The sequence below is a fragment of the Sander lucioperca genome, chromosome 17, assembly GCF_008315115.2.
Source record: "Sander lucioperca isolate FBNREF2018 chromosome 17, SLUC_FBN_1.2, whole genome shotgun sequence".
In the NCBI taxonomy this organism is placed as follows: domain Eukaryota; kingdom Metazoa; phylum Chordata; class Actinopteri; order Perciformes; family Percidae; genus Sander; species Sander lucioperca.
The window spans coordinates 24,075,694-24,091,731 of record NC_050189.1 but is presented as its reverse complement, the minus strand read 5'-3'; the positions used below and the strand labels follow the sequence as shown (position 1 = coordinate 24,091,731).

The 16,038-nt window shown below is 39.2% G+C and overlaps 1 protein-coding gene across 6 annotated transcripts in view; it reads left to right on the top strand.

Moving 5' to 3' along the window:
* The window catches only part of kcnip4 (Kv channel interacting protein 4), a 145,197-nt gene that overhangs the window by 103,740 nt on the left and 25,419 nt on the right, over positions 1-16,038 (top strand). The window contains exon 1 of one of the 6 annotated variants that reach the window (XM_035993635.1): positions 7,902-8,544. The exons of the other annotated variants lie outside the window; for them this stretch is intronic. Coding sequence (XP_035849528.1) covers positions 8,433-8,544 — 112 coding nt within the window. The 5' untranslated portion in view covers positions 7,902-8,432. Of the gene's footprint in view, positions 1-7,901; positions 8,545-16,038 lie in introns of those variants that run through there. 6 annotated transcript variants of the gene reach the window in all.

The following is a 16,038-nucleotide window of genomic DNA, read 5'->3' as shown; positions in this document are numbered from 1 at the left end:
AGTGAAGGTGATTTTTAAAGCCACTGAATAAGCTAGTTAAAAAACGTACTGACTTTATATCATCCCTGAAATGAACTCTTTAAACCAAAAGTGAGCTGGTTTAAATCTTTTGTTTCTGTGATCTCTTCTTGTTTCTGCTGGCTTGGAAATGCTCTCCAAACGTTCCATCTCTTTTAGCATGAGCTCTTTTGATTGCAGTTAGGATTTGTGAGTTACAAATCTGTTTTGCAACCCTTTGATTGGTCCAAATAGCAAGAGCTTTTTGGCAATTTGTTAGCAGAGAAATGTGCTATGCAGAAAGCAAGACCTTAAAGCTGCTACCTTGTCTGTCCTCTAAAATCAATCCTAAAACCTAGTTGTTTTTCTCTAACTCCATGTACTATACTTGCACGTATTGTTGGAGTAAAATGTTACTTTTTGTAAATGCATGCATTTATGGGAACCATAATAGAAAGAATCATCTTTCTTTGTTAACACTGACATTTGATACTATCAAATCATATTGCCATTTGTTATGCATAGAATATAGTTAAATGAGTGTCTCGGGAACTTGTTTTGGTGTTTGCGTCACAGATGTGTGAAAGCATAGTACCAAGCATGAGCTCATGGAAAAATGTAGACTTTTACTTGTAGCGTTCTATCAGTTTCTGCATTTGTGCACAATTCTCACACTTTGTTTTGACACCTCCCAATATAACACACTGCCTGATTGTGTGCCACACCAAAATATTGTGCTATTAATTGTTGCAAGGTTTAACTGACCCCCACTGCTATTACTACTGCTATTATGCTATAGATTCTGTATTTTCGTGATGAATAATGTTTGGAAAGAGTTAATTGTATTATATGACATGCCTTACATCAAATATTGCATGTCTGTAAAGGACAATGACTGTATATCAAATTAAAACCCTGCACTAAACTCTTGTATCTCCCATATTTGGAATAACAAACATCAGAGTTTGTCTTGTCTTTGGTTTAATCTGTAACCTGTACAATTATTGCATGTAATCATATGTATATATTTTTCTATCCTTTAATTTAATTTGTATTCATTGCTCCACGTCTGTTTGTTTTTATATATATATATATATGCTTTGAATTAAATAAAATAGCTGTAACTAATATAAAGAAAAAAACTTTGGTTACCTCTGCCACAGGGCTTAATACATTTAAATGTAACATTCTTACTAATTATGCTTCATAAGTATGTGCTAAGTCTTTCATGGTGTGGTATTTGTTTTTGTAATGTATGTGTTTCTCTTTAGGGTCTTTAAAAGTTGGACTTTATTCTACTGCCTGCTCTGCTGCTAAGTGATATCTGATCCGCATCATAGATCTCTGAACAAAATTGCTCCAATAAATTGTCTCTGAGATTAAATAAGGTTATGGCAGGGGATGTCTCCAAACAATTAACTAGAAATCAAGCGGCATTGAAAACTGGAATATTTAGTAGGGGGATATTATTAACACTGAATCCAAAGCTTGCCTTAGGAATGCCCCCTGCATCGAATAATAAACTTTACCGTTTACCCTTGCTTGAAGGGTAAAAGTAAATTGCTTTTATTCTTTTCTCATTGTGAATTAGGGTACAATAAAGTGAATGATTATGTTTGCCCCATAGCATATAGTAGTATCAATTTTAGGTCTGAGATTACATTTCATCATCATTTAAAATCAATATTATGGCAAGTCAAAATTCTGATTGTGTTCAGGGTGTTGCTGCACCTTTCTACTAATTGATAGAAGAAAATGTAACGTACAGTTCTCCCATAATAGGACATAAGATTCACCAAGACTTACCTGTGTCTTGTGCAATTAATTTATTAAAGATACCCTGATACTCAAATTCATGATTCCTTTAAGATATAACCACCTGTATTGATTTCCTCTCAGCAACGTTTCTTACTGATGAACTATGCTCGTTATATTTCATGCTCTGGACAGTGGCTCCAGCCGACCTGTAGTCTGGCTGCCATTTTATGTCTCCCTTGTCTTTTCTCCTTTTACTGCTCCTGCTAATGCATATTCCCGTTGATCTTTGCACTTGAAGTTTAGTTTGACTGGCACTTTGCTGCTGAAGAATAGCGCACCGTAAATCAAATGTCAGGCAGGCCGTGCAAAGGCAATCCATGTCCTGCTTTTTGCCGCTACATGTTGTCCACAGTGAGCTGTCAGATAGCCATGTCACAGCTAATATGGAGGAGAAAAGCAGGTCAATGCTATCAGCTCCAGCACACTGCCCTGAGCTTTGTGGGACTGTCCATTTGCAGACAATGCCATTGACGTTTCCCTTTTACAGTTGAACTAATCATCTGGAATGAATTGGGATGTTGATAAAAATCTAGTGGGCATGTTGTAGAGAGAAGGCTGGCATGTCTTGTGAAAATTAATGGAATTTAGGGCTGGGTGCTATATCGACTTTTTAAGGTATATCGATATATTTTCAAACCAGATTTGAGATGAGACAATACCGTTTTTATTGATATAGTTTGATGTTGCGTTACATAACAAATTTCTTCCGTAAAGCTGTGCCTGTGTTTGCATCTCTCCTTGTTATTGTACAAGTGTTTCCGCTGGATACGTTTTGTTGTGTTGTTGTATGTTGTTTATATGTGCATTTTATTTTGATCAGTCTGTTTTAATAAAAGTGCTTGTGACCTGTGGCTTTGACTTAAAACTGAACATTTAGTCCACTTTGTATATAATTTTTGGTCCATATCGCCCAGCCCATTCACCAAGGGAGGCTAACATTTTTTTTTAAAACGCCATACTGGACATTCACTGTAATTTACCCAACACACAGCACAAGACATATGCATTTTGTCAAATTGGCCCATTGCTTTTGCAATTTTGCAACTTGCAAATGGGTGAACTCGACTGAATAAACAGACTCAAGTGGGAAAATGATCTTTACAGTACTACCCATCTGACCCAGAATGATAAGACTAGAAATACATATTTCTAATAATCTTTGATAACATTCAATGGACTGAATGAAAGTTGCCATTTGAAGCAGAAAGAGTTGAGTTATAGAGGTTATAGAGGTTGAAGGGTAAAAAATTGCAAATTCCTGTAAATGCATGCATGCACACACAACTGGAAGAGTGAGGCTGTGTTCTCCAGAGTCCACAAAGTGAGTCCTCTATATCAGAGTCACCCCGTGGCACTCCATGGTTGATTGCACATGCGGCTTCACTGAGGGTTGCCCCGGTTCACAGCTTATAATTGCCTTCCCCTTCACAGGTGCCGCTTCAGTAAATATGACAGCCTCTTTTTAATGTGCCTTGGAAAAAACAACCCAAACACTAATGCTGCTTTGCATGGCTGAGCAAATCGCAGCAGGTGTCGCCTAATTATATCACCCACTTGTACCCTAAGCTGATCTGTAAACAGCGGGGTGATCTCATCTTCGCCTCTTTTCCCATCCACCGATCGGCGTCGCTTTGATTGATGACGGTTGCATCGAAGCCGGCTCCTCTCTTGGTCCACTGGTGCCTCAAAGAAAGATAACACATCCAAAACTTAATGGAGAATTTGGTCTTGAGGGTTGTTTGTTAAGCGGCATTTGTCGCTGTGTGGAAAAAAAACTCAAAATCCAGAGGTTGTTGCATTCTCAGGAAAATACTCATTTAAATTACCCCTGCACCTGTGGTGTTAAAACATTTGTTATCACAGTTTACTGTTCTAAACTATTTACCTAATAGTCTAAGCAGTTTGGAAGACAATTCTTTGCCACTGCCGACAGTGTTTTGTTTTAGGCTTGTTTGCATGTGATAAATTGATTATCAGTTTGTGTTTCCTTTCTCTATATATTGTATTTAACATAACCCCCGTTGGTGAGAGTGATTCATTGACGTCGTCAGCTTGTGTCCTCTGTGTCCACTCTGCCCAGACAAGAGGAGATAAGATCCCTCCCTTGCGAATACTGAGGATGGAAAGTGACAAGACAGGTGGCAGCGATGAGTGAAAAATATGTAATCTTTCCCAAGATCAATGTCTATCAGTCTACAGAGGCATATGAACAAAAAGGCTGTAGGTTTGTCTGTCAGACTTATCCTGTTCATTACACCGATAAGGACTACAGAGATGGTGACATGCCAGAACTCAGTGCAGCTTGACATTTCAGACTCTGATCACTTAGAGATGCCGTCCCCCAGAGGTTACTGAGGATGGACGAGGTCTGTGTGAAACCCTTCTCTGAAAACATTATGACATGTGGTGATATGGGCGGTAAAAGCTGTCATCGAGTGATTGGATGTTTTTTGTGTGGCCATCTAAAAATTTCAATTGTTAAATGGTTAATTGTTCAAATTATTAACATATACCAATTTGTGTTTTTAAAAGGCATATATCTCTGTTTTATGATTTAGATCAGATTAAAGAAGTCCATTTTGTGTCCTCATTTTCAAATGAGTTATCCTAGTAGGAAGATTATAAAACTTGAGTTTTCTTTCAGGAAGGGAACCTTTTTGTGGCAGATTGTATTTGTACTTCTGAAATTGGGACAGGAGACTTTGTTTGCAATGTAATGTTATGTGTAAGACGTTATGTTCTTGCCTGACAAATGTTTCACCAGTACAAAGTCATCAGATCAGTGCAACCTTGAGTCATCAATGTTCTAAATAGCCCTTCACACAACCTCATTCAAGGGCTCTTTTTCCCCTTAAATCGTTGTTTCACATCATAGCAATGTCAACGCTCGACAGCTTCCATTTCCTTTTTCCAATATAAATACAAAACCATTCTTGCAATTTTAATCTTCCAAAACATAATAGCCCTGTTAAGTCCATAAAAGCTGAATTTTTGTGTTTGCTATCTGTCCGAACTGCCATGCTGTAACAGTGTTAGAATCGTGATTGTCCAGAATTTGTGTGACATTAATGGAGAAAGATGTGGGGTGTAATATTTACCTGTCAGCAGCATTGATAGAATCAGGGCTCCTATAATAGTTGGACGGGTTCTCTCATATGTCTCACCCTCTCACCTCCACCCTCATTGCGTCAATAATTTATTGGGGGGGATATAGTATCTCTGTGCTGGAGAACGGTTATGATTGGTCAATCACTCCTACATGTTTTACCCGGAACTTTATGGAGAGCCACGCCATGGCAGAGTAAGGCCAGAGGCAATGCATCCCTCTGGCTTTCGGAAACTTGGCTGCATTCAGGAAACTGTTCATGTGGCTTGATTGGCTACGTGATGTGACTGTGGCTTCCTTGATGTAGTGCCAGTGGCCACATGTTAGCAGCACTGCTGTGAGTTGGGTGTTACAGCCCAGGAGTTAATGAAGCATCCAACATTTAGGTCAGCTTACACTCAATACACTACACTGTAAATGCCAGCTGGGTGATGCTTTGAACCAACCCAGCATTGTTCCTCATGGGATTTTGTTATTGACTTTAATCAACTTGCTATTGTGGCACTTGTGGTGCTTTTGAGATATACTTAACAGAGTGCAGAGAAGAGATCCTAACCATTCAAAATTAATGATTATTTATTCTCTATCTGCTATCACAAGTTTAGCTTGCAATAACTGTTGGCCACTTGGGGGAAGCAAAAACAAGCTGTAGACACAATGCTAACGTATTATTATCCTTAAAGTTGATAATGTTAGCATACATTTGCTTATTTACACATCCAGCAGACACAGAGCAACATTGACATTCATTTGGAGTTATGTTGCTGGTCCCTTGATGAATTACTGTTTTGCTCTCTAATTCTGTAGAAAAATATCTGGCTCTGCTCCACTATGTTCACAAACTAGTTGCTGACTTTGTCTGTTTTTTAGTGTTGGACAGGTAGTGTTTAGTGGGGTTTTAGAACTTTTTTTCCCCTCTAAGCAGCTGTCTGCTGCCTCTTCAAATGACACTGATGAGAGCTGTGAAAGTGAATCAAAACCAGCACATCCGGTGCATGAGTCCTGCGCCGGATGTCAGGCTTTATCCTGGAAATGTGGTTCAGTTGATCCAGGCTAATAGTGACATAATCTGGAAATATTTTTTTCCTGGCTGATAGACAAAAATAATCTGTCTGCTAATGTGAACCGATTACAATGGAAGGTCCATTAATAGTGGCAACTTGGACAAAGAACTAATTTGGCTCTGCAGTCACTCTTTAATGGAACAAGCCAATTGTCCAAACAGGAAGCATACGTCACTACATTGTTGTCTGGAAAGGTACATTTTTCTCTAATTCGATTTCAAGAACATCATACAAACACACACACACACACACACACACACACACACATATACACACACACACTTAAATTGTCCATGCAGTCTTATTGTAAGTGTGTATCTTTCACTTTATATGGATAAGACTCGAATAACAATGACTCCTCCCATGGCCATCCAGATTAAGTAGAATCTGTCTGCTCAATATTATTTTCTTTTTCAAATGGCATCACGCTAAATTATTTACAAAGATGTATTTATTTGTTTTGAAACAGGATTACAACCCTCATTTTCCATTGTGTGTTCTTCAGAAAAGAGTAGCAGCAGATGGACTAAATGTAAATACATGCATGTGAGTTTTTCCATTACTGAAATACGCTGCATAGAGCAATTGAGTAAGAGGTGATTTACTGTTTTTGTTATGCTGCTAAAATAATACACTGCCATGATGATTGTGGTTAAGGTGGCTTTGTGCATTTGCATTAAAATATATGCAGCTAACTTCATTGTAGATGGAATACAAGCTGAAAAAAACACTGCAGACTATGTTTCTGTGGCTCAGAGTAGTCAATTTTAGTTCTAAAAAACTGTTTAGAAATGCAAATGGTTCAAAAGATTCATGAGCTTTAAATAGTGTTTTGGATGTTTTGAACATAAATGATATTTCTTGTGAATAAATTCAGTTACACTGTTTTCTATATACTGTGAAGAAATAAATCATATGGTGGTGCATGATAATGCCTATGACTACATAGGGGCAGTAGATGGTGGTGTCTTCACTCATTTGCTGTCGACAGTGACTGCATGAATCACCCTCACTCTCTCATACACACACACTTTGTTTGGTCCATTCAACTGACCTCTACATCTCAGTGGAATCACACTCCTTTTGAAAACAAGCAGTTACATTTATTGAAGTGGTGTGGATCAACATTTCCCCCCTTTCTCTTTCATCAGTGTGTGTAAAGACACATATTGACTCCCCCTACTCACCTATTCCCCTTACCCATCAAACCCTCCTATAGCCAGCTTTGGTGGACTGGAGAAGGCACAATTTGTACTCACATAGGTGGACATTTTCTGAAATGTTCCCTTTAGTTGCCAATAAAGTATGTATTCTTTTTTTTCCTCATTCTGTTTTTTTTTACTGTTGTATGTGTGGATTGTATGCATTTGAGTTTTCTCACAGCTTTAAGCCTTTAAAAAAACGTTTTTAATACGAGTTAGATTTCCCAAAGAATCTTTTCATAGTATAGTTTGAAGCATGAGAGATTATTTTGTCTGTTTGATTAAAGTAGATTATAATGAACACCTTATAATGAAAGCTATAGTTTTGGCTGTCCATCCTGCTTTTCTGAATGGAATTATTTTTCCCTCTTTCTTTCTCATCATCTTCAATTTTAATCCTTTGCATAGCCTGGGAATAGTGGCATATTCATGATCGATATGACTAAAATGTAATGTCTAAACACAGACATATAAAACACGGAATAATTCAAAACTGTCGTACTATTAAAATCCATAACCTGTTCTGTCAATCAGTGCTGTATTTGCATGTTAGGATTTGTTTCTAGTATGTTTGAAGTTGATGTGAACATGCATAGCTCATGAGAGGTTGTGCATCTTCCACTGTAGTACCACACCTCCCCTCTGCCTCGGTCTCATCCCCCCCTCCCTCCTCACTCCCTCACTCATATCCACTCCCTCTCATCTTCCCTCCCTTTACTTTGCAGTGAGGCAGTCAGTGCACTTGAAAGAGCGAGAGAGAGCCCCAAACTGTCAGAGAAGAGCAGAGTTTGCTCTGCCTGCTTTTCCACTGCTTTCACGTCTCTTCATTTGCGAGGAGAGGAAAGAAAACAAAGGAAGGATTGAGATCAGCTTGTTTGGACTTAATTCCTTTTTGAGTCAGCTTTTCTTAATTCTCAGTGACCCCCTTGATATCAGAGAGATCCTTAATGACTTCAGGCTCCTCACAAACCTGAGGGCAGTATTTTTTGCTCTGAAGCTCATCTCATTTTAGCCTAACCCAGACTGGATTTAGGGAGTGAGTGGGCAGTAGGCGGGTGCCAGGAGGCACCCGGCCCGTGTGTGTGGGCCGGTGTAGCGCTGGAGTGGGTGCAGGGGAACTGGAGTGCAGGGCCGGGTGGCAGCGCTGGTCCTGGTCCTGGCGGTGTTCCCGAGGGCGAGGAGGCCGGCTCGGGCTCCGGGTTCGGGTCGGGGAATGATGGTGCAGAGTGGACCGAGGGTGGAGCAATGCTGAGTGCGATCTGGGAGACAGAGGGGCTGCAGACGGTGGGCATCGTTGTGCTGGTGTTTGCGTCAATCAAGCTGCTGCATCTCCTGGGGCTCATCAGCTTCTCAGAGGGTAAGACATGGATGGTGTTTGAGGGAGAGAGGGGACATATATGAGGAGAAGGATGACACAGAAATAGAGAAATTATAGTTGAAATAAATAAAAATTGCTCTCTGATCGAATATGTTGTGAAATGTCTTACGCATTTTCATTCAGTTATTTTCCTTGCCACATCAGAGTTACTCGTTGGTTGCTAGAACTCCTTTGGAACATACTTGAAGTTTCTAAGACAGCCAGTTGAAAACCTGACATGTGATGGAGTTCACCATACCAAAGCAGGACCCAGTGACTCAGAAAAAAACAAATGGAGTGTCTTATCTTACGAGCTGAAGTTATGAAAACAGAATGTGTGACAGAAATGTGTGTGAGCTTGTGTTGTGACTGGAGGGAGGAAAATATGGAGCAGGAAAGATGTGTCATTTCAGAAAGATCGAAAAGCTTGACAAGCAAGTTCTGATTGCTTTATTAGACATGGAAACTGAAATAATATTTTTTTCTGGGTTTGTGGGGGTGGTTTTCTGTATATAGTTCATAAATGTGTGTACATGCATGTTATTAGCTCAAAATGCAATCAAATTACAACTCTGTCATGTGTATGCATCTCATTATGCACTCAAACATAGCATACTGTACGGGCAAAGAAAGCCTTACTAAGCAGGCCTAAATAAACTGTTCAGTTTGGACCTACTGCAGTTGCCTCATTAAATAAAGTAGAGCAGCATAGTAAGCAGTTTGAGCTCAAAACCAGCCCATCCATCAGACTGCTGTTTAGTAAAAACGGCTTATTTTCTAATAAGGATAATCAATCAGAAGTCTCAAACTGTTTGCATATGGGATACAATAAGAAAAGTTATAATGTGTAGTAGTGGGTAACTGGAAAAAGCTGACCTGACCTGAGAGAAGTGTTTAGATGGAGCATGGCGTGTTAGCATCTGTGTATTGGCTGTGGTTGTTATTTTAAAGGCACATGGGAACAGTGTTTTCATTAGGGGGATCTGTGAAGCTCATGTTTAGCAGTTTACATGCTTCACTAAATGGCGAATAGAAAATTGCTTTCAACTCGCTCTGCAATTAATAGATGCAGCCGACATGACATTGATTAATTTCCATAGTGAGATGATCGAGATGTCGAACCAGTGTGTCGAGCTCAATTTCCCTGATGGTGTGATCTGTATTTCACAAAGGTGTATCAGAGTGTAATTACTTACAGAATATCTGCTATCTGAGCCTTTGTTACCTGACGAGCGGTCAATACAGGTATTGACGTTGTGCTGAAGTCATGTTCAGGAGAGGAAGGGGGGCAAGGAATATCAAAAGAACGGGTGGTGGTGGGTGGTTGAAAATATGTCTGAAATCTTTTTAGGGAAATAGTCTGAGTGATCACAGATCTTTGCAAACATATTAAAACTGGCATTCACAGCTGTGGGTAATTTGGAGACATAAAATTATATGAGCTAGATAAGCTCCAGCAGTCGAAGACCACACTGGGTGCCACTCCTGTCAGCTAAGAACAGGAAACTGAGGCGACAATTGCAACAGGCTCTCAAAATTGGAAAATAGAAGATTTGAAAAATGTTGCTTGGTCTGATGAGTCTTAATTTCTGATACGACATTCAGATGGTAAGGTCAGAATTTGGCTCAAACAACATGAAAGCATGGATCCATCATGCATTGTATAAACAGTTCAGGCTGCTGGTGGTGGTGTAATGGTGTGGGGGATATTATCTTGGCACACTTTGGGTCCCTCAGCACTAACTGAGCATTGTTTAAACGTTACAGCCTAAATAAGTATTGCTTCTGAGTATGTCCATCCCTTTATGACCACAGTGTACCCATCTTCTAATTGCTACTTCCAGCAGGATAATGCTAGCCTAGAAATCTAGACGCACCCTAGCGGCAGCAAATTTAATTTGCAGCCAGGGGGCTGAAAAAAAAAAAAAAAAAAACTCCGGTCAGGCCAATCACATCGTGTATAGAGTCGGTGGGCGGGCTTATGGCTGCTGCTGCTGGGAACAGCGGTCTTTTGGAAGACTTGGAGTTAAGCTTTTCTTTGAGAAAAGAACAAAGAACGGCACTGAAATCATTCTTTAAAAAGGAAGATGTGTTAGGAGTTTTGCCGACTGGATACGGCAAAAGTTTAATTTATCAACTAGCTTCGCTACCTTCTTCGTTGCTCTGCCTGGTTGTAGCGCTATCCTATTGTGTGCAGAGGGAATTTGAAAGACAACTGTTTATCCCGCCCCTCGGATTGAGCTCCGTCAATGGTGAGTTCCCAGACCCAACATCTTGATGTCGGTCTGGCTTGTCAGGCTAGGATAATGCAGCAGTTCACAGACTGGTTTCTTGAACATGACATTGAGTTTACTGTACTGTACAAACGGCCTCCACAGCCACCAGATCTAAATCCAATAGAGCACCTTTGGGAATTGGTGGAACAGGACATTCACATCATGGTTACATCACGATGCTTATGTCAATATGGACCAAAGTCTCTGAGAAATGGTCCCAGCAACTTGTTGATTCCATGCCACAAAGAATTAAGGCAGTTCTGAAAGCAAAAGTGTCCAACCCAGTACTAGCAATGTGTACCTAATAATAAAGTGGTTGGTGAATGTAGATCACGCACTAGGGCTGCAACAACCTCATTTTTATCATTAACTAATATGTTGATTACTTTTTCGATTATTCATTTGGTAAAAGTGCCTATTTTAATTTCAATTCAGGACCTAGTTGCTGTGAAGTGACAGTCCACTGAGCTACTGCACTGCTTTCCTTTCATACTGTAATATAAACCCAGCAGTCACAGTAATTACCTTTGTTTACATTTTAGTAACACAAATCCCCTTTTGCAGCTGTCACCTTCTGCAATAACTAAAAATGTTTGTTTTTCACCTTGTTTTTTATAAAACCTCTCGGGAGCGTGCACGCTCTGCTTAACATTCATAAAGTCAGACATGTTCGCAGCTGGGAGCTGCCCAGTACGATCACATCCCTCTACTGCCAGCCACCTGAGCAGCTCCACTGAGGCGTCTGGGGAATAAAAGGTCTTGCTCTAAAAGCCTCTGTGTTTTAAAGGCCTTTTAGGAGTTTTTCAGCTGGGCTGCAGATCTGAAATGGCAACTTTCCAATTGAAGGAGAGAATGCGAGCTGAGAGCGTGCTCTGGATGTATTTTACACTGTCCCACTCTTTACTGTAGCATCAGCTGGCAGCAAAGAGAAACTGCAAGCTTTGAGATCAAGTCGTAGTAGACAACTCATTGCTAGCGGAGGGGGTCTGGCTTGCAGGGACATTCTAAAAACTTATACTGAGCTGGAAAAAAAATGTTTATGAACAGCCTCTCCCTGCCACTGGCATGCTTCCATGTTGGAGTAATATAACAAGATAATTCCATCAGCCAATACACAATCACCAGAGCATCCTACTGTAAATATGAGCAAGTCAGCAAGGCCTGATGAGCAGCGTATGGGTAGCCACTCAACGTTTAATTATGAATATAGCTGGACTGATGTGTGCATGTATTCCTGCCAACTCTCCCAAAGCTAGTATTCACTGCAGCTGGCTAAGTGTTGGCTTAACATGGCTAGTAAAATATTTGAGCCCTCTTGTTAGAAATTATATAGCTTTTGTAGAAATTTCTAGTCTGATTTGCTTGGATGCATTGCGCCATAACGAGAAACAAATTTCTATTATACACACACAGATACACACACACACCCTGATCCTTTTCACACATGCAAAGTGCTGAGCAAGGCCTCATAGGGCGCATACTAATCAGTGTGTCACATAATGATAAATAATTCTGTGGTTCAGCCGTACGCAGCAACACCCCCAACCCCATACCCCCTCAATCACACGCACAAGTACACCATTAACCGAACAGGGATGGAATGCTGTATCAATTTTGACCCGCTGTCTGCAATTATTGGGCGGGAGCGCAGAGAGTGTCTTAGCGCTGATATCCATCTAACAAAGTTCTTGTGTTCTCGGTGTCCTTGATGGGGATTTATGGCCTGGCAGCAGAGAGAGTTGGTGTCAGCACTGACCTGAGCTGGTTCAGCTGTTGATGTCTGTTTTTTTAACTTACATTCTCTAAGTAGAACCACTAAATGTATTTGAAGTATATGCAGTGACACCTACAGTTAAACCAAACCTTATACAGTAATAGGGCTGGAGAATATAACCAAAACTCTATCACGATAAATTCTCACATTTGCTTCAACAATAATTAATGTAAAAGCCTTTTTTTGTAATCCATGTTCGTCTTAATTAATTACAGTATGACCATTAGAAGTTGCTGGACTTCTGATGCAGACTGTGAGCCGATTAGTTAGTTAAATTCTGTTTAGATGTCAGTGGTTTTTGGAGCAATATGATGATGTACACTATGAGACGATACCTTTTGATATTTCTGATAGTATCAGACCATTGTAGCCAATGTTGCAAAGCAATGAGCCAGACCATTTAATGACGATATTAGATTTCTCTATGATTGTGCATTATTGCATTGTGCAACCCTTGTGTTGTCTTCCCGTCGACCATGCAACTTTTAGTTTTTCTGGGTCAAAAATTTAAACTTTTTTTCAACGTTTTGGACGTCTTTTTAGACATTTTAGTTTTTTTTGCACCAATGTTTTTGTCACTTTTTCCCAACATTTTTTTCTGCAACTTTTCACGTTTCTGTGTGTGTAAAAAAATGTCAAATGCTATGAAATTGAATAAAACTTGTGAAGAGCGTTGGAACCATCCATTATATTTCTTTTGAAAATTTGGTTGAAAGAAAACCCACATTTCTGATATAGAAACTTTTTCAAAATGGGTCAAATTTGACCCGAGGACAACATGAGGGTTATTTAATTTGCTTAATTAACCCAAAACAAACATTCCTGTTATTTTTATGAAGTGATTTCCCAGACATTTACAATGCCACCAGATATAAATTATATGTACCGTGCTAGAAGATTTTATCCAGTCCCCAAGTCCATTATGGGATTCCAAGAACTTATTGAAATTTGTGATGACTTTGGTGATCCCCTGACACCCCAAAGTTATCTTGTTAAAACAAGGCTAAAGCCAATGCACTCAAGTTGTCATGACACATTTTATACTCAACTCTTGATCAAGCTTCATCTTGTTATCCAGTATCAGATGCAGGAAGTGTCTCAGGTTGACTGTTATCCAGCACTTGAATGGTCACTGGAGTAATGTGGGAAAAATGGCTGTTCTGTTTGAAAGTGGCAAAAACATTGAGTTTGTAGACTCAGACTTTTGAACATCAAACAAGCCTGTTGAATTTGTATGATACAAAATTCTGAATGACCTGTCTGCTTTTGTCTGGTGGCATTCCATTGTGATCTAGCAGTTCAGACATGGCTGTCATTGATTATCACATCATGTGGATATAATGCTAGCCCTACAGTTATGTTTTAGAGATAAAAGCAGATGGTGTTAGTCATAATGGTCTTTATGTCTTCATTTCTTGTACAGATATTTATGGTGTTTAAAGTAGGCCGCCAGTGCAGTGGGCGATTTTAACACTGTAAAATATTGAAGTGTGTTCTTCAATTTGTTAAGTGCAGAAGTGTTTACATTTCCAGCACACACATACACACACTGGTTTATGGAAGTGGTATAAACTGCACTGCATCTTTATGGGATTGTTTTCTTTGTTGAGTCGCACATCCATCATCAAAGTTGACTCAGCAGAAGTGTTTTGCATTTTTTCATTATTTCAGATTGTGGCATTTAAGATCTGTTCAGCTAATTTAATTGGCAATGTCCACTGGGGAAATAAATCAAACTATTACTCAAGAAAGCAAGTAGGATATAAAAGATAAAAATATGGAAACAATACTTGAGTTACACAGGTAGGTAGCAATATTTTGCGAGCAGCTTCTCTGCTTAAATATAATTGTTTCTCCATGGACCAATCCATTTAAAGGACAACATCCAACTGGCCCTATTACCCTTTGGCTATTTTCCATGATGCCTATTGAGAGCGGTGACATGATTGACTTAACCTTTGCCTGAGCTTCCTAAATTATAGGTCCCTCTGGTGTCTTTGGAAGAAAGAAGGGCCCAGCAGATGAGCTTATTGAATGTACGAGGACTCTGTCTGTCAATTTGAGTCAGAACGGCAAGGACAAGTATCACTCAAGCAATCAATGTTGATGAAAACATCACAGATAATAAATTCTGATAGGAGGAGGATGACAGGCTTCTTAGCCAAGGATTTGATATGGGTGATTGCAGTGCCTAAAGGCTCCCTGTGTAGGGGAGCTGGAGGCAGATTGTATTCTTAAAGATGTATTTAATTAAATGACCTGTGCGGCATAACAGCACAGGGATGCAGTATAATGTGCATTGTCTGTAACGCACCAGCTTGTGATATCCTCAGTTATTAAACGTGAATATATATATATATATATATATATATATATATATTATATATATATATATATATATATATATATATATATATATATATATATATATATATATATACAGTATGCCATTGTGATGTGAACTACAACGCTATTTTACAATGCAGATTGTGAAGGTTTTATTAAAGGAAAATGTTGCATATAAGCTTAAGTATTGTGATAAACTCTTTGAGCTATCTCTAGTGCTTTGATGCTGCACTTTTTTCAATCAAGGTTACACAACCAGTATACTTATTCAGCATGTTCATGACTTTAATTAGCAAACAAAATGAATAATAATGTTGCCAACATGAATGCAGCAACAATATTTTCTATAATTAAACCAAGGACATAGATTCTAATGCATAATGCAGTAGTTCCTTGCTAACAATATTTCTAATTGCAACCTTTTTTCGCTGGGTTAAGCATGGACAGTGGTTTATAGTGCCTTCTAGTTTCAATAGATGAGAAAAAAAGTTGTTGGAGTGTTTATTTTGCGAAGTCTGCTTTGTTTCAGATTATACCCAAACTGCAAGAGCTCATTCATTCCAACTGCTGATTGAGGATAACATTTCTGATGAAAGTAAAGTGGTGGAAACAGCCTGGTCTCTCTGCAAACTTCGTCAGTGCTAATGCAAAGAGAACTGGGACACTGGGATGGAAAGTGCAGATATGTACCGATAGTGAACCTCTTTTATTACCAGTGATTTATATAGAATATCGAAAACATTAACTGCACAGAGCTAAGTTTTAATTTGCACCAAGTCTGATAAAATATCATACATCATCAGCAGTTGTGAAGCCAACCAGTCCTAACACAAAAAATAATATAACTTTTCTAAATTTTCAGAGGACATCTACAGTACATTTGGGAAGTAAACAAGAAACAACAAATGATACAAGGAAGTCCAAAAACATCATAAACACGGATCACTTGTTTTAGTGAAATTGGCTGGTGTTGCACACCATAAATCACTCACAAAACTGGCTAGCACCTTTGCATCACAGTTGTGAGTAAAAGCCTCATTGTTGTAGCAGTCATGAAGTCAGAAGGTAAAAAGGTAATTAACACAATTTAGTTTTACT